Below are 18,013 nucleotides of genomic sequence, written 5' to 3'. Positions count from 1 at the left end.
TTCACACAAATGTAAGAAATGTGTATATCCAGAGCCTTTCTCTTCATGCCCCTTGGAATTTGTACCTACAAAATTGAGGACCTGTACACTCACCTGTTTGGAGTTCAATTCAGTAGATCAAGTTAGTTTTTGTCTCTTAATCCCATACTCCTATCTCACCTCTTCCTGATTCCCTCTCCCCACTGGTAGCCACTAGTTTGTTCTCTATATCTGTGAGTCTGTTTTCTTTTTGTTATATACACTTGTTTGTTTTATTTTTTAGATTCCACATATAAGTGATAACATAGAGTATTTGTCTACACATAGAATAATTAAGCAACAAGGATATATGTTGTACAGCACAGGGAATACAGCCATTAGTTTATAATAACTTTAAATGGAGTATAATCTATAAAAATACTAAATCACTATGTTGTACACCTGAAACTAATATAATGTTGTAAATCAACTATACTTTAATTAAGAAAATCAAGTCAGAAAACATTCACCGAGTGCCTGCTCTGTGCCTGGCTCTGTGTTAAAAATATGTGAGGTAGAAATAAATATTGGGCATGAATCTTGTCCTCCACCAGCCAACAAACTTGCTTTCATGCTGAAATCCTGGTATTCCACATATATTTAAAGCTTTTATCTCTGCCTAAGTTAAACAATGTCTCCTCCCTGAATCCTCCCAGAAGGGCCTGTATATGGCTTTGAGAACTAGGAAAAGAGTATTCCTATTGGGAAAAAGCCACAGTTTGGTATCTAGCAGGATACCTAGGGGAGAGCACAGACGAGTTGGTTCCACTGCAAAAGCATCCTCCATACTACTTCATGCATCCAAATCTTCTCTCTCACCTTAGCTCAAAAACATCCATAAATATATCCTATATCCCTCCAGCTTGAAGTGAACAGTTCCTGCTCTGTGACCTTTCAGAGTATGATTTCTGTGCCCCACGTAAGGTATGAATCATTTCTCCCCTGTGATACTTGTTTATATGTCTTATTTCCCACACTCGACCTTTTGGGTACCAAGTCAGATTCATCTCCAATTCCTCACAGACTCTGAAAGTTAAAAGGAGGAATAGGAAGAGAACAATCAGTATGTACAGGTAGTAACTGGGACAGGATGGAGATAAATAAAGAGGCAGAAAGAAGAATCTTTATGTAGAACAAGGAGCACTGGCCAAGAGTCAGGAGGTCCAGGTTCACTTGTGTCTCAGAATCTTCATCTGTCAGATGGGATCATAATTCTGGCTGGGCCAACCTTACCAGGTCCATTGAGGATCAAGAAAAACAGTACAGCAGGCTACAAAAGCATGCCCTACAAATATAGCAAATGCTAGCATTTTGATGTGTGGCAACTGTTAAACATTAACATTTTAGCAAACCAGGTCTAGAGAGGTGAAATGACTTGTCACAATCAGTGGCAAAGTCTGAACATAACAGAAGGTAGTCACGCTAGTACTAGAAAGAGTTTATCCCTTTTTAGCCTGTGTTGGGATTAGAAGATCTGAATTCCCTGATTCCTGGATTTGTTTTATTTTTATTTTGTGAAGCATCAAACTGACATCAGGTCAGTAGAGGAGAATAGGAAGGAAGGAATTTTATCTGTAGAGTGGTGAACCTCAAAAGAGAAAAAGGGATAGTTTATGAAAGAAGAACTACAACTGGCCACTAAAAATGGAAGGAAAAAGCTAAGCATTTCTAGTAGTTAAGGATGCAAAGTAATCCTCAAGATGCCATCTTCACTTACAAAATTGGCAAAGGTATTTTAAAAATAAGAATACTAACTGCCGGCAAGTGTGCTGGGAAACTGGCTTTCTCATACATTGGGAGTAGTACAAAGTGATCTAACTTTATTCTAGGGCAATTTAGAAGTATGTATTACAAGTCTGGGACTTCCCTGGTGGCGCAGTGTTTAAGAATCTGCCTGCCAACACAGGGGACACGGGTTCTATCCCTGGTCCAGGAGGATCCCACATGCCGCGGAGCAACTAAGCCCGTGCGCCACAACTACAGAACCTGCACTCTAGAGCCCATGCGCCACAGCTACTGAAGCCCGTGTGCCTAGAGCCTGTGCCCCACAACAAGAGAAGCCACCACAATGAGAAGCTGGTGCACTGTAACAAAGAGTAGCCCCCGCTTGCCGCAGCTAGAGAAAGCCTGCGTGCAGCAATGATGACCCAACACAGCCAATAATAAAGTAAATAAATTAACAAATAAAGAAGTATGTATTACAAGTCTGAAAATGGTTCATGCCCTTTGATCCAGGAGTTTTCCCTTCTAGGAAATTATCTTACGGAAAGAATCACAAATATGCACAAGGCTGTTCATTGCAGTGTGACGTGTTAAATTGTTAAAATAAATTATGGTATATCCATTCAGTGGGATAGTATACAACAATGATTACAGCTAACATTTATTGAACAGTGTGCCATTGCCAGACACTGTGCTAAGTTATTTAAATACATTATTAATTTTAATCGTTAGAAGTAGTCTACGAGGGCAGTCATCCCCATTTTACAGATGAGGACACTGAAGCTCAGAAAGGTTAACTTGTCCCAGGCCACACTGATATTAGGTTGAATAGTGTGGGTTTGACCCTAGGTCTGTCTGATGCAAAAACCCATGGCCTCAACCATAGCACTCTAACAGCTTTGCAGCCATTAGAAATCATCTTTTAGAGGAATAGTTAGTGAAATTCTAAACTGATCATGATATAAAAGGAAAATAAAAAAAGCATGATACAAAATTATAAATATATAATGAATATATAAATAATATGATGACAATTTTATTTCCAAAGTGTAAGTATATATTTTTCATAGGAAAACTACCATAAGGATTCACACCTGTTAGTAATGGTTATCTCTGGATACTAGTATTATAGGTTATTTTTAGTTTCAGTTATGTTTTTTTATATTTTCCAGTTTTTCTATAAACATGCATTATTTGTATAAAAATATTAATGTAAAAAGAGGGCTGAAAGCAAGACTTTTGTAGCCATCATACTTACAATATGTCCATAGCAGTACTTCATTTTTGATCTGAGTGGTTAATTCTTTTATGTTGGCGTTGGATCAGAGGGGAGCCACCTTTTCAACCATTCTTTAGGGCAATCTCTTTGGGGATGAGGAATGATGTAGTTGTGTGATCTCTAGGGACTTTGACTACAGTAAAATGTCCTTCAGACAATAAATTCTTGCACCTTCATGATCTGTAATGGTCCCAATCTTTGGACCATAGACCCATGAGGAGGAGGGAAGGGTACTTAATGTGAGGAGTCCACAGATCTTTAAATGTATAAGTGTTTTTCTCACTCCGTAAGTGCTAAAAGTACAGCTACTATGTAGGTGTGAGTGGGTGAAGTGAGATGTTTTTATTTTAAGAAGAGGCCTTTATACCTAAAATGTTGGGAACCACTGAAATAGAGACTAAAAATGGTGGCTATTTAATCATCAGGATCAGGAATCAAAGATGTTCACTTCCTGCCCATTGGATCAAAGCTGGCACATCTTTGCCCAGCACTAAAAGATATCACTTTTATCATCTGCAAGCATTGTTTTAGCCACCCATCCTCATCACACTTGTGTACATTCACTAAACTGTCAGTTGGTCTGTACATTTAACTTTTTCATTCATGTCTTTTCTAAGCTTAGCTCTTGACATCAAAAGCTGAACATGTCTAAAGAATAGTTTATTACGGAATACTGCTCTCACCTGCCCCTGCCACACCAAATTTGCTTCTTCTCTTGTCTTTCCTTTCCTGCTGTTGGCAATATTATCCACCCAGCTCCCAAATTAAAAACCTTTGACTCCTTCACCTCTCTCACCCTTCACCTCCAAGTGATCACCGAGCCCAGTGTGTTTTACCTCTTCAATGTAACTCAAAGCCATGTTCTCTGCTCCCTCCTCACTGCAACTGCCTGCCTATTTTGACAGCTCCTCAATGGGTTTTTGCCCAAGAGAATCTCTCCACAAGGTAGCCAGAGGGCTCTTTCTAAAATGCAAATCTAGTCATGTCACTCCCCTGCTTAAAGTCTTCAGTGCTTTCCTATTGTCTACGAGATGAAGCCTTAGAATCCTCTGCTTATCATTCAAGGCATGACCCAATCTGGCCACAGCCTCACCTGCTACTCCCCACAAAGCACCTACCTTGTACTCTGGTCACACCATACATTTTATTTTTGTGCTGTTTGGAATGTTCTTTTTTGTTTTATCTTCTCTGCTTAATGGCAATCTGATTTCTCTTTTATGACTCACTTCAAGTATATTTCCTCTAAGGAGACTTTTCCTGACATGGCCAGGTAGAACTCACCTCATCCATCCCTTCACTACAACCCATAAATACTTCTACAATTAATGCAAGTAACACTTTATGGCTTGATTTTCCCCATGTCTGTTCTCTCCGTATGTGAACTCCTCAGGGACAGGCACCATGTCTTTTTCATCTCTGTGCCTCCCAAACTCCAGCCATACTGAACTTACTGTTCTCTGAACATGCTGTGCTTTTTTTGTGACATCCGCCTTTGCACAGGTGGGTCCCTCTGCTGGGAATGCATTTCTCCCTTTCTTCCCTTCTCTGCACAGGCAAACATCTACTGAGTCCTTCAAGACTCATCTCAAATGCAGTCTCTCTGAAATCTCAGATAGAGTTAGTTGTTCCCCACTCTGTGCTCCCCTAGCCTTCTGGTCAAACCTCGATTATAGCATTTTCCACATAAGTGTTTTATTATCATTATCAGCTTATATGACTGCCCCCCTCCATCTCCCACACCCCATCCCCAGGCAGCGAAATCTCAGCATATAATCTTTGTGTCTCTAGCACAAAGCACAATAGAGAAACAATAAATATTTCCTTGATCAATAATTAAATCAAATTTTGATGGTACATGATAGCCTGGGAAAAACTATTGGATAGGTAAGTAAGCTTTGAATACTTATTTACATAACTGGTCAAGGCACCTCTAGGGAAGTGGTGGATTTGCAGTCCTTTTCTAGATCTTGACTCTAAATTTCTCCTTGTTACTCTTCCAGGTGCTTATGCTCAGCGGTTGGTGCACTGCCTATCCTCACCGCCCCCCCATGAGCCTCAGTTCTGATGCAACCTATGGTCATGCAGGGATGCCCTTATACCCTCCCACGATGTCATGAGTGGCGGGCAGCTGACCACTTCCATCACAGCAGCAGCCTCCGAAGCACCTGCCCCCAGCCTCAGGTAAGAGGCCGAGAGCAAAAGAAAGACCTGTGGAGACAGGGTGGACACATGATCTGTGTGTGATCTTGTGGGTATCCATGCTTCCTAAAGCTCAGGGGTACTGTCCATATACATGAAACCTCTTGGACAGCACGAGGTCTCCTTTGGCCCATCCTTGTCACTCATGAGGCCTTTTATGGGGGGGGCATGGGGCAAAGGAGGTGTGTTGAGCTGGACAAGCCAAAGGGCCCACAATGGCTGAGGGGGCTGGTTTTATGTTAACCTCCCAAGGGAGGTCCCAGAAAAGCATGATCCTTCAGGGTATAGCCAAGGACAAGACAGGACCTTCCTTTGTCTTGACTTCTCTGTGGCTTACCTCATATTCCATACCTGCAGAATATTCCCTCTCCTTCCATTGGCTCTTCTTCTCAAGTCCCTAGTCTTACTCACAGTGGGTTAACCCCACTAAGGCTCCCCTGAGTTTCATACTGGCCTCTCCTGTCTCTCTCCTCCTATAGAAGTGGAGTGGTGGTGCTGCGTGTGCCCACCTGCATATGTTCTAGGTGGTCAGAGTATGTGTGAGAGGCAGTAATCCCAAGAGGGCAGACCCCTTTCCTGACAATTAGGGAGGTCCAAGGGAAAGCTGACTAGACAAGAGAGAAGTATCAGCGTACTTTGGCTTGCCCTACAATGCTTTGGGGTCCAGAGACCACAGGAGTATGTGAAAGTACTGTTTCTTAGTATCTCACAGATGGACTGCAGCGCTGAGTCACTATTCAGCTGCAAACAGCAGCTGAATATACAGGGAGGAGGAAGAGAGCGACACGGATGGAGAGGTGGCGTGGATGGAGAATGTAGGTGCTGGGGAGCCCATCTGGGGGAGAATAATGAGGGAAAGTCAAGGTCCAGAGAGGCATAAGACCCAGGTCCTCCCAAGCTGTTTTCACATGTCTAGCCAGAGAGAATTTGCTGCTTGTAACGTATTCTCAAAGTCAGTGTCAACTGAGAGTCCCCCTGTGCACCTACCCCTTCCCCAGACTGGGGCTTTCAGAAGGTTGAGGGATTGAGAAGCATGGGTCCTTCCATAAGGCTTGCCCTGCTCATTGCCCACCCCCTCCAAACTTCTCCACCTGGCAACGGGACCTGAGGGCTTCATTTTGTGACAGAGAATGGTGAGACCAAGTCCTCTCCTCGGTCACTGTCTAGTTTCTTCTCTTCCTTTTCTATGGCTCTGACTTTGTCTTAAAGTTTCAAGAGATAAGGAGAGAGCCCTATGGGGAGTGGGGAGTGAGAAGCAAACATTTTGGCCACAAAAGCCAGAAGTAGAAGGCTATTGATAGGGAAAGAAAACTATGATTATTCATTATTTGCCTATTGCGTGCCTGGCTCTGCCCCAGGGGACTTGTGATTATTAGGGGGAACTCGGAGGGGAAAACAGGGTGATGGAGCATAGTAAAGGAGCCAAATGGGGGCATAGGAAACTGAGAAGAAGGCTGGAGGGAATGAAAGGCTAACATGGGTGGAGCCCAGCTCATCGTGGGTGCTTCCATCAGAACCAGACAACTAGGCTGTGGCTGGATCACAAGAGGCCATTTCTAACTCTGGGGCATTCCCAGTCTGGGGAACTCTGTGAGACTGGCTTGGGACCAATTATCCCAGCATAAGCCAAGCTGCGACACAGAGCTAGAGCCACTCCCTGCTCTTGGCCTGCTGTCCCCTGCCATCCCCCATCCACCCCGCAAGGCTCTACCCCGTAGTCCCAGAAAGGGTCAGGCAGCTGCTCTAACTATTCCTGTAGGTGGGCCTCAGCATGGAAACAATGTGGAACTGTGGAAAGCCCAGAAGACTCTGTGGGAGATAAATGAGGATTGGAACAGAACTCTTTTTGGTCAAAATGAAGGGTTTTGCCTCAGTGCTGAGGGGTGGGGGCCCAGCTTGGGAATGTTAACCTTTCTCCAGCCAAGTCTGCTGGCAAAGGAGAAGAGTGGCCACCTCCAGAAGGGGCCCTGCCCCTCAGGCCAGGGACCAATGACAGCACAGGCAGGGCACAGGAGCCTCTCTGGCGCTGGATCCCTGCATGGAGTTTCTGGGTTCCCTCTTGCCCTCTCCCCACCCTGCAAAAGTCCAGGGGGGATTGCCCATTGACCATCCATCTCCCCCTGGCCTTAGAGTGCAGGCGGAGGTCTGTGGGGACAAGGCTCTCCCTCTTCTCTCATTTTCACTGTGGGCTTGGGTCAGTCTTCTGCTGCCCACCTTCCCAACCACAGCTCTGTCCCCAGGTGTGCCACACACATCTCTCACTGCCTCTGAGGACGCTTACTTGGTCAAGGACAAGGCTTATCACCAAGCTCATTGTCCTTCCAGACCTTGGGGAAATTGCTTACCAGAGGTTTGTCACCAAAGCAGTCTGATCCTTTCCTTCACCTCAGGGGGTGGGGGTGGAGGCAGAGTGAGTCCTTTGTGTCTTCCAGGGAAAGGGAACATAAATCAACAGAAGCTCCCCTCTTCGTGCCCCTCCTCAGCACCATGGAATGCTCAGTCCCACTCTCACCATCCTTGCCAGTCTGGGAGGGCCCTCCTGGCCCCGGTGTGGCGGGCCCAGTTGGGAGTGAGCCGGAATTCCCCAGGGACAAAGCCCTGATTCACCGTCTGGAGTCCTGACATAGCCGCCCCCTCTGGATTCCTGGGGGGTCAGTAAACAAACAGGGTGACAGATCCCGCCTCCTGGCCTGGCTCAGCTTTGCCCACCCTCCCTGAGGGAGCCTGCTCAGAGCCTGTCAGGACTCTGCCTTTAGCTCACCAGGCACTGGGTCCAGATTTGTGTGGAGGGATCATCATGGAGCTGTCCAGTCCTGCAACTGGGTCCCCAGGCGGCACAGGTAGGGTCTGCTCCCAGGGATGCAAGGCAACTGCACTCAGAGCTTTGCCCCAGAGCCTGGCTGCTCTCCCGCTTCTCCTTCCGTGTGTGGCTGCGAGCTGTGGGTTCTTTTTTAAATCTTGAATATTTTTTATTCTATAGATTGGGCATCATTAATTTTATCAACAGATATTTATTAAGCACCTACTGTGTGTTAAGCACTTCGAGCCGTGGTCTGAATGGGATGATTGGTTTCCCAACTTCCTGAGAGTCTTGTGTGGGGAGGAGGTATGGTTTGGGGGCAAGGGGAGACAAGAGGAGGTTCAGCCACCAGGACCGTGTGCTTTCCACAGGAGGTGAGGAGGTAGACAGGCAGGCAGGCAGGTGGGTTTCCCGAGGCTGAGATTTCCTCTCCACACTCCCCTGCTCTCCACACCCTTCTGCCCCTGGCTGCGCAGGTTTGGCACTGCATTGAAGGTAGCTAACTCCTGAAGGGCTACTTGGCACAACCCACACTCCCCCAAACCCCACAGTACCCTACAGGGTGAGCAAGTGACGGGCTCTGAACTTGACGGCCCAAGGCGAGACTTTGGCAGGCTCCACGGCTGGTCCTCTTAGCTGTCGACTCTGGTCAGAGTCCTTTGGAGATCAGGACCCAAAATGCTGCTTTAGCCCTTTCTCAACCCGTGGAAGATGAACAGTGCTCTTTAGGACTCTTTCCAGCCTTCCTGACTGTGGCGGAAAATGTGAGCGGGGAAGAGGAAGAGGGAGCACCAAGGCCTAGATTCACTTGGAAGTAGGACATCATCTACTACTGATGGCTCTCTCTGGCTGCTCTCTCTCTCTCTCTCTTTCTCTCTCTCTGGAACTTTGTGGGACAGCCCTTCAGCTTTCTTTTCTAGAAGGTTGGCTAAACTGTGGGACACTGAAGTAAGAGTTGCAGCTCACCTTGAATGTCATGGTTGCCTATGTTTGGGCAATTCTGAGCAGCTCTTATCTAACACAAATACGTCTAGGGTCCCATCTGGGCAGTAATCCTGGCACAATTTGCAATTATAAGAGTGATAATGATAGGAGTCAGCAGTTAAAAGTGACCGACCTGTACCAAGAGAGGACCTTGCCATGAACAGAGCCATGGAGTCATCCTTCCTCTCAACCCCCACCCCTGAACACACCCCAGAACCAGCCCTTCTCTCCCTCTGTTCACACTTGTCCCACGCTTGACTTGGTGCAGACCAGGGTGTGGCACACTCCAGGGCTCACAGAGGTGCCTGTGTTTCTGTCCAGGTTAGAGCTGCTGCCAGCACCCCTGCGCCTCCTCATGATGGTGCTGGGGTGCCCTACCTAAGCCCAAAGCTATTCAACGGGTCTGTTGGTGCCGCTGGACCCCTGGAACCACCAGCCATGAATCTGTGTTGGAATGAAATCAAAAAGAAGTCGCACAGCCTCCGGTAAGGCCTGGCCCCTCGAAACAGGGGCTTTAGGGAGTTGTCTGGGAAGGTGTTGGGCTCCTCTTGCTGCTGTAGCTCATCATCCTCTTCTCAGCCTTCTCGTCAGCCTCACCCTCTGTTTCTCCTCCTTTTCCTTCTCTGGAACTGGGGGAAGAACACTGGGTCAGAAGTCAGGGGACTTGGATTTGAACCTCAGTCTTGAATAGCTGTGTCACCTTGCATAATTGGTTTGAGTAACCTCTGAATTTTAGCTTCCACTTGTTTGTATTTTTTAAGGAAAAAAAAATGAGTAGAAGAATAATAGATGTCCTAACTATCTCCCAGTGTTGTTGTGAGGACTCAAATAAGATATGAAAATGCTTTCTGAACTTAAATGTATAAGTTCAGATGTATAAATGGAGGATATGATTACTGCCTCCCCCTCTTCCTCTCATAACTGTCCTCCATCTTGGTAGATCTCATCTACTCTCTTTCCCATCTTTTTATCCCTCTATTCCTGTCTATTGCTTATCACCCACCCATGCCTCCCCAAAGTAAGGGCGAATCAGTAAGAGCCTGCAGGCAATTTCTGTATCAGTTGTTCCTCTTTCCTCTACCCTTCTCTATAACCCCTGCCGCCCCCACCCCCCACCCACACTTTTCCTTTCTACTTCCTATCATCAAAGACCAAGCTCCTGGCTTCTGGTGGGTTCTGGCGGGGATGAAGAGTGTGGAGAAGTTGAAAGAATGCAGGCTCTGGAATCAGACAAACCTGAGTTCAAATCATCGCTGTACCAGTGACTTAACTGTGTGACCTTGGACAAATTACTTAACCTCTCTGGGTAATAGCAGTGCCTACCTCACGAGGTTGCTCTGAGAATTAGTGGAAGCAAAAATGTAGTAAAAGGCTTGGCCCACGTGGTAGGGACGCAAGAACTAGTTAGCACTGTCGGCTGAGGGGAATGGGCTCGATGGATGCACACAGCCTGGGCTGGCCTCTGGCTTCCTACCACTTGGACCTCAGCTCATGGCTCATTTGTGGGGGAAGGCAAGCAGAGGTGATTATGCGGTACCCATTTTCCTCCTTCCATATATCAAACTTCCAGCCTATGTTGTCCTCATCCTTTGGGACCCCTGGGCTGCTTGTATTTGTATGCAGCCTCACACACGTGCATGCCCAAACTCAGCCACCTGACGCGCCCTTTCCACCTACTGCATCCGCTTCTGCTCAGAAGGCAGCCTCCAAGAAGCCTCTGAGGATGAGCAGTTTGGCATGACTTGAGGTCCTCTAGGACAAGAGGGCAACCAGACAGCTGTCACCTCTAATGGCCTTGCTCAGTTCGCTACCCTTCCCAGCGTGATGCTGGACACTCAACTGAATTAGCTGACGTCTGCCAAGTGTTTTGGTACCGTACTCCCTCTGGAGGTGCCTTGGGAGCCTTTGTGGGTGGGTCAGAGGGAGGGCTCTGGGCCTCCTCTCACTTCAACCAGAGCAGCACCTCTTTCACCTGTTTATATATTAAGGTTCCACATATGTATTTGTTGGGGAAAAATGTTTTGCAACTTAACAAGAGGATTGAAAATCACTGGTCTTACCATTGTGTGCAGCGCCCGCCTAGAGGCCTTCTCAGATCACAGTGGAAAGCTTCAGCTCCCTCTCCAAGAGATTATTGACTGGCTCAGCCAAAAGGATGAGGAATTGTCAGCTCAGCTGCCCCTACAAGGGGATGTGGCCCTGGTGCAACAGGAGAAGGAGACGCACGCGGTAGGTTAGAGTTACAGAGGCCGTGGTGTGTAGCCTCTCCATCGGGAAGGGATCTCTTCTGCAACACCCTGACTGATGGATGCCCAGTCTCTGCTTAGATGCTTAAAGTCACAGGAAGCTGTGTACAGTCCTACTGGTCTGTGGATAGTACTCCAGAGAATAAGTCAAATCTTTCCCCTCTATTCTTCCCATCAAATATTGACCTCCCTTAAAATTCTGCGCTGATTTGTAATGGGGACATGGGAATGAACATAATATAATATTAAGTGAAAAAACACAGGATACAAAACTATATACAGGTGGATCTCAACTGTATAAAAATCAATATAGATATGTATGTATGTATACACATGTATACAAACAGAAGAAGAAACTGTATCAAAATCTTCACAATGGTTAAATCCAAGTGATGAAATCAGAGTTCTTTTTAACTTTCTTCTTCATACTTTTCTGAGATTTCTAAGATTTCTGTGACATATATTACCTCTATAATCAGAAAATAACAACATGCTTCTTAAAATGAATCCAGAATGCACCGGAAGGAATGATAATTATGTGATGTGACAGAGGTGTTAGCTAATGGCAATCATATTACATAAATGTTTGAAATCAGTATATTGTGCACCTTAAACTTATGCAATGTTATATATCATTTATATCTCAATTTAAAAGATGAATGCAGAACGGAATACCATACAACAAGAAAATAAACTATAAATGTGTGCCACAGCATGGATACATCTTAAAGACAATATGCTGAGTGAAAAAAAGAGCCAAATACAAACAAGAGCACACATTGTATGATTCCATTTATATAAAGTTAAAAAATGGGCAAAATTAATCGGTGGTGTTACAAGTCAGGATAGTGGTTACCTTGGGGGAGGCGGGAATGAGAGAGTGACCAGAAGGGGTCATGAGGGAGCCTTCCAGGATGCTGGTGGAGTTCTGTTTCTTTATCTCAGTACTGGTTACAGAGATTGAATCACTTTATGGAAAGTCATTGAGCTGTACACTTTTGATTTGTATACTCTTATTGGTGTATATTTCAACAAAAAAACTAATTAAAATTTTAATATAAATCTTGCCCATCCTGGCTTTGATTTCTCTAAGCCCCTCACAGAGGACTTTCTGAGTCTTCCAGAAAACCAAGATTCCCAGAACCAAATCCCCACATTTCACTCTACCCTGTGGCATAGACAGACCCGTTTCAGAGTAAATAGACCTTCCAGTGTCAGAGTTATTCTTCTGCCTAAGGAGAAGACTGCTCTTCTTTAGTCTGAGTAGCCCAAAGATACAGGATAACGCCAAAGGATCAAGCTGCACTGAGGAGAAGAAAGATTGTCAATTGCAGGATGGATTTCAAAGCAATTGAAAGACTTTCCTTCCCCATTGACCACGTTGCTAACTTCACAGGCCTTTATGGAAGATGTCAAGTCTCGGGGCCCCTATATCTACTCTGTGTTGGAGTCAGCTCAGGCCTTCCTGTCCCAGCACCCATTTGATGAATTAGAGGAGCCTCGCTCTGAGAGCAAAGGTGGGTGATCTTCCCCTCTTTCATCTTCTTCTTGAGCTGTGAACCATTAAACACCTTCCTGCCCTCCCCAAACTCATTTTCTCAACTGTTACCTAGGAGGATAATTTTCTCCTGGGAGTCCAAAGTTGGGAAGAAGCCAGATTCACACTATAAGATAAAGCAAAGAGAACAGAGCCCGGAGCAGGGGAGATGACCGTGTGGCCTAAAGCTGTATGTAGCTCTCTGGAGCATCATGTGTGGCCATTTAATAAGGCATGAAAAAGAAAAAAAAAGACTCAAATGCATTAAACTAACTCAGTAAGTAAAAGTAGTAGTATGTCCTTTAAAAGCATACTGCTTTATTACAACATAGAGAGGCATGTGGCACTGCTATAATCAACCAGAAAATAAAAAAAACCTTTCAAAAAATTCTAAAAGGTTTGGTGATTGCATTTGAAAAGAAAAATGATTGTGGCTCTTTAATTCTGACCCTGGTGAGTTCTGGCCCTCTTTCATCAATAGAGTCGGTCACTGTAGGTCTAGGTTTAAATAAGGCAGCAGGGTGGGATCCGTGGTGCTCAGGTCTGAGTGGTGGCCCAGCACGCCCTCTTCTCCAGAAAGAGGCTTCAACCCTCTGAGATTGGTTATGTATAGCTTGAAAGGACCCTTTGTTAATGCAGCCCTTTGTCAATGCTGTCGACCCTCTCAGTTTACCTCGAGCCCCTCCTACTGAGTACTAACTAGTACTCAATTTACTGTCCAATGGGCCTCAGATAGAATGAGCTCAAGAGAGCAGGACAATTCCAATTAGTCTGGAGTTTGGGGGCTCTGAATATACTTCTGAGGGGAGATCTGAGGGAGGAAGAGGAAACTTACAATTTAGGAGCCTAGGTGGAAAGGCTGGGCAAATTATACTAACCTCTCCTTTGTTGGGTCTTCATAAAATACCTCCCTTTTTCGGAAGGAAGTGGGCAGCAGACACTAATGCAAAATCGCATTCCAAGGTCATGTGAATAGGACTCAATGATTTGTCTCACTACACATCTTAAATATTTTACTCACTCTTTACCTTGCCCATTTTTTAAGAATATGAGGAAATCCTCATGATATAATAAGTGGAAAACACTAGTATGGTCTCCCGACTGTGGTGGTGGGTCCATGAACCTACACATGTGATAAAATCGCATAGAGCAAAACACACACACACACACACACACACACACACACACACACAGAGAGAGAGAGAGAGAGAGAGAGAGAAATGAGTACAAGTAAAATTGGGGAGGTCTGAACAAAATTGGTGAATTATGTCAATGTCAATATCCTGGTTGTGATATTATACTATAGTTTTGCAAGATGTTACTATTTGGGGAAACTTGCTAAAGGGTACATGAGATCTCTGTATTCTTTCTTTCTTTCTTTCTTTTTTAAAGAATTTAGGCAGGAGCTGGAAGTGATGTGAGACCACAGGAAAGCTTTATTTATTTATTTAAATTTATTTTTGGCTGCGTTGGGTCTTTGTTGCTGCGTGCAGGCTTTCTCTAGCTGCGGCAAGCGCGGGCTACTCTTCGTTGCGGTGCGCAGGCTCTAGGCACGTGGGCTTCAGTAGTTGTGTCCCATGGGCTCTAGAGTGCAGGCTCAGTAGTTGTGGTGCACAGGCTTAGTTGCTCCGCGGCATGTGGGATCTTCCTGCACCAGGGATCAAACCCATGTCCCCTGCATTGGCAGGCGGATTCTTAACCACTGTGCCACCAAGGAAGTCCCTCTGTATTATTTCCTATAATTGCATGTGAATCTACAATGAACTCAAAATAAAAATTTTAATTTTTTAAAAAGCTGAATCTTCAAAAGGAGCTCAACTATGAAAAAATGCATTTTTGTGTGTGTGAATATATATACACACGTACATGCACACACACACACACATTTTACAAAGGGCTATCTGTCTCTGTCTTTCCATGGCTATCCTTGCCTGGCTGGCCTGACTTGACTTCGTGCCTGCCCTTGCAGATACCTCTCCCAGACAGCGGATCCAGAATCTTAGCCGCTTTGTGTGGAAGCAGGCAACGGTGGCCAGTGAACTATGGGAGAAGCTGACAGCCCGCTGTGTGGACCAGCACCGCCACATTGAGCGCACTCTGGAGCAGCTGTTGGAGATCCAAGGGGCAATGGAGGAATTAAGCGCGACTCTGACTCAGGCCGAGGGAGTCCGAGCCACTTGGGAGCCCATTGGGGATCTCTTCATTGATTCACTTCCTGAGCACATCCAGGCTCTTAAGGTATGCAGGCCCCCTCCTGTGGCTACAGTCCACCCCGGGACCAGATGTTCCTCCCAGACCCTGACAGTGTTCCTGCTGCTGAGGCTCCATTGTTGCCCTGGACTTCAATAGAGTCTGTCCCAGTTTCTGTGCTAGATTTGGGGGCTGGTTTAGCTGAAGTCTCCTCTGTCCTTCTACTGGCTTCTCTTTCCCTGGTGTCTTCTGAGAGTAGAAAAGGAAGAGGATAAGGACAATGCCCCCCACACACACACCTTAGTCTGGTTGCCCTAATAGGCAAGCACTGAGGTTGCGCTATTAAAACAAAATGACTAATGGTTCCTCTTTCCTATTTTCTACCTACTGTGGCACTTGGGTTTTGGTTCTATAGCTATTCAAAGAAGAATTCTTCCCCATGAAAGATGGAGTGAAGTTGGTGAATGATCTGGCCCATCAACTTGCCATTTCTGATGTGCACTTGTCAATGGAGAACTCCCGGGCCCTGGAGCAGATCAACATCCGGTGGAAACAGCTACAGGTAAAAGAGAAGCCTGGAGTGAGGCATGAGGAAAAGGCTTGGTATAACTAGGCTTGGAGGGCAACTTACCCAGGCCCAAAGGAAGTGAAGGGGCATTGAAATGGAATCTATGTGGGAAAAGAGTTGTAGAGAATTTGGGGCTAGGAAACAGGCTTCTCAACCTCTAAACTGCAGGAAGTGATTAAAATGGTCTGAGAGGGGCCTGTCTGCCCCTCAGGGTAGACAGGGGCAGATGAAGGGTGTCTGTGGCCTGGAATTAGGGATGCTCTTCTCTGACCCCTGGGAGTGCCATGGGAAGGCTAGGATTTGGGTGAATGTTGGGAGGATCTGGAACTGAAGAGGCAGCCTCTGAGGGAATTCACAGAGATTGTCGGAGGCATGTGGAAATCCTACCCTGGATATCTGAAATGAGTCCACTGACTTCTTGCATCTTCTTTCCATAGGTGTCAGTTGGTGAGAGACTTAAGCAGCTCCAGGATGCCCACCGGGACTTTGGGCCTGGGTCACAGCACTTCCTCTCCTGTATGTGAGACAAACTGGGCTTCACTTGGTAGAAACTCAGCCACCTTCCAAGAGGGTCTACTCTTGTCCCTTGGGGGCCTAGTGGGAGCGGAGTGTACCTTGGCATCTAAGAAGCAGTAGGATAAAACAGTGTAGTGTAGTGGTTAAAAGGACAGGCTCTTGAGTCAGAGAGACCTGGATCTGAGTCACAGCTGCTCGACTTTATATCTTTGCAAGCTTGAAAAAAATAGCTTAACCTTTTTGAACCTCAATTTTCCCATATGTAAAAAGAGGGAAAATATTACATAGCTGGTAGAGTTATGGGAATTAAATGACTTTATTGTTCCAACAATATTTCTTGATGGCCTACTGTGGGCCAGGTACTGTTCTAGGTACTGGGGCTACATCAGTGAACAAAATAGACAAAAATCCTTGGACGTGGAGAGCTTACATTCTACAGGAGGAAGCCAGACCATAAACAAATAAGTAAAATATATATAAAGTCAATCGGTGACAAGTGCTATGGAAAAAAAATAAAGCAGGGAAGACGTGAATTAGGGAGTGCTGGACTTAATGAGGGAGGCAACTGAGTGGAAACCTCAAGGAGGTGAAGGAATGAGCCATGTGGATATCTTAGGGAAGAGCAGAGGGAACAACTTCCAGGACCTTAAGGCAGGGGCATACCTGAGGAACAGCAAGGAGGCCAGTGTAGAAGTGAGTGACGAGGGGAGAGAGCAAGAGGTCAGAATGGGAGCAGGAGGCCAGAGCATGGAGGGCCTGGAGGGCTATGGTAAGAACTTGGTATTTTATTCTGAATGGAATGGAGAACGATTGCAGGGATTTGAGCAGAGGGATGACATGATCCGACTTATGTTTTAACAGAGTGTTGGGGGGCAAGAGTGGGAGGAAGGAGACCTATTAGGATGCATATTGCAACAATCTAGATGAGGGATGATGGTGACCCAGATCAGGGTGGCAGCAGTGGAGATAGTGGGAATGTACAGATATGAAAATTAGATATGCACACAGAGCATTCAGCAGAGTATCTGTCACATAGTAGGAACTTAATCAATGTTAATGGTGATTAGAACTATTGAATTATAATCACTGGCATGCAGATATACCTGCAGAGGGCTCTTGTACCCAGGGAAACTGCAATGAGGAGGTTCACCAGGTGACTGAGCCTCTCCTGGAGCATCTGGATGTTAAAGACACAGAGCAGAGAGAGATATCCTTTCCCAGAGTTCCTCACCAGAGAGAAGTGAGCAGTCCCATTCTCCATTGTCCCACAGGACTGAGAAGCTTGACCTTCTGGGGGATGGGCTTTGAGCCCCATGAGGAAAGTAGAGTCCACTTCATATCCACAGCAGCACACCAGCTGCCTTCTGCTGAATGGATAAAATGGCAGACAGCTCAGGGAGAAGATAGGGTGGCCAAGGCCACCTGTTCATGCCCTTGTCATGTCTCTGGCACATGAGGGTATCAGTGACAACCTCTTCTCCTTCCCTCACCCAAACGTCAGGGAGAGAAGTGTGTTCCTTAAAAGTGTTTACCTCATGCTCAGGGGCTGTTAAGAGCTGGCAATGAGAGTCAGGCATCCCCTTTTGGGCTTAATTACTTCTTTGAGAGGATAGAGCAGGGGAGTAACCAGGGGCTTGAAGAGCATTAGTGGTCAGCTTCTTTCTCTTTCTCTTCTCCCTCACCAGCCTCTGTTCAGGTTCCTTGGGAAAGAGCAATTTCACCCAATAAAGTTCCCTACTATATCAAGTGAGTGACCATCTGAATCGGAAATGGGTCAGTCACCTGCCCACCCCCTCCTTTTCCTGTCTTTTTTTCTATCTATCCCTCTCACCCCTTACCTGTTGGGATTCCTCCATCCACTCCAGTTTTTCCTCCTACTCATCTCAAGAGCTCAAGATTCTACCTGGTAAAGGTGAACCCTTGTGCTTTGGGATCCTCAGGGTTCACCCTCAGA

General features: G+C 45.9%; 1 protein-coding gene across 4 annotated transcripts in view; it reads left to right on the top strand.

Annotated features, from left to right (window-relative positions):
- Positions 1-18,013, top strand: part of DRP2 (dystrophin related protein 2) — a 49,397-nt gene that overhangs the window by 12,837 nt on the left and 18,547 nt on the right. For 3 of the 4 annotated variants that reach the window (XM_067722315.1, XM_067722316.1, XM_067722314.1), the window contains 8 exons: positions 5,020-5,200; positions 9,324-9,487; positions 11,075-11,231; positions 12,645-12,765; positions 14,755-15,023; positions 15,391-15,537; positions 15,981-16,059; positions 17,745-17,805. In XM_067722315.1, the coding sequence (XP_067578416.1) occupies positions 5,084-5,200; positions 9,324-9,487; positions 11,075-11,231; positions 12,645-12,765; positions 14,755-15,023; positions 15,391-15,537; positions 15,981-16,059; positions 17,745-17,805 (1,115 nt within the window). In that variant the 5' untranslated portion in view covers positions 5,020-5,083. Of the gene's footprint in view, positions 1-5,019; positions 5,201-7,931; positions 8,059-9,323; positions 9,488-11,074; positions 11,232-12,644; positions 12,766-14,754; positions 15,024-15,390; positions 15,538-15,980; positions 16,060-17,744; positions 17,806-18,013 lie in introns of those variants that run through there. The other variant, XM_067722317.1, reaches the window with a different exon arrangement.

This window comes from Pseudorca crassidens, chromosome X, assembly GCF_039906515.1.
Source record: "Pseudorca crassidens isolate mPseCra1 chromosome X, mPseCra1.hap1, whole genome shotgun sequence".
Classification (NCBI taxonomy): Eukaryota; Metazoa; Chordata; class Mammalia; order Artiodactyla; family Delphinidae; genus Pseudorca; species Pseudorca crassidens.
Note: the sequence above shows the minus strand (reverse complement) of the source record. Positions and strands in the feature narration are given on the sequence as shown.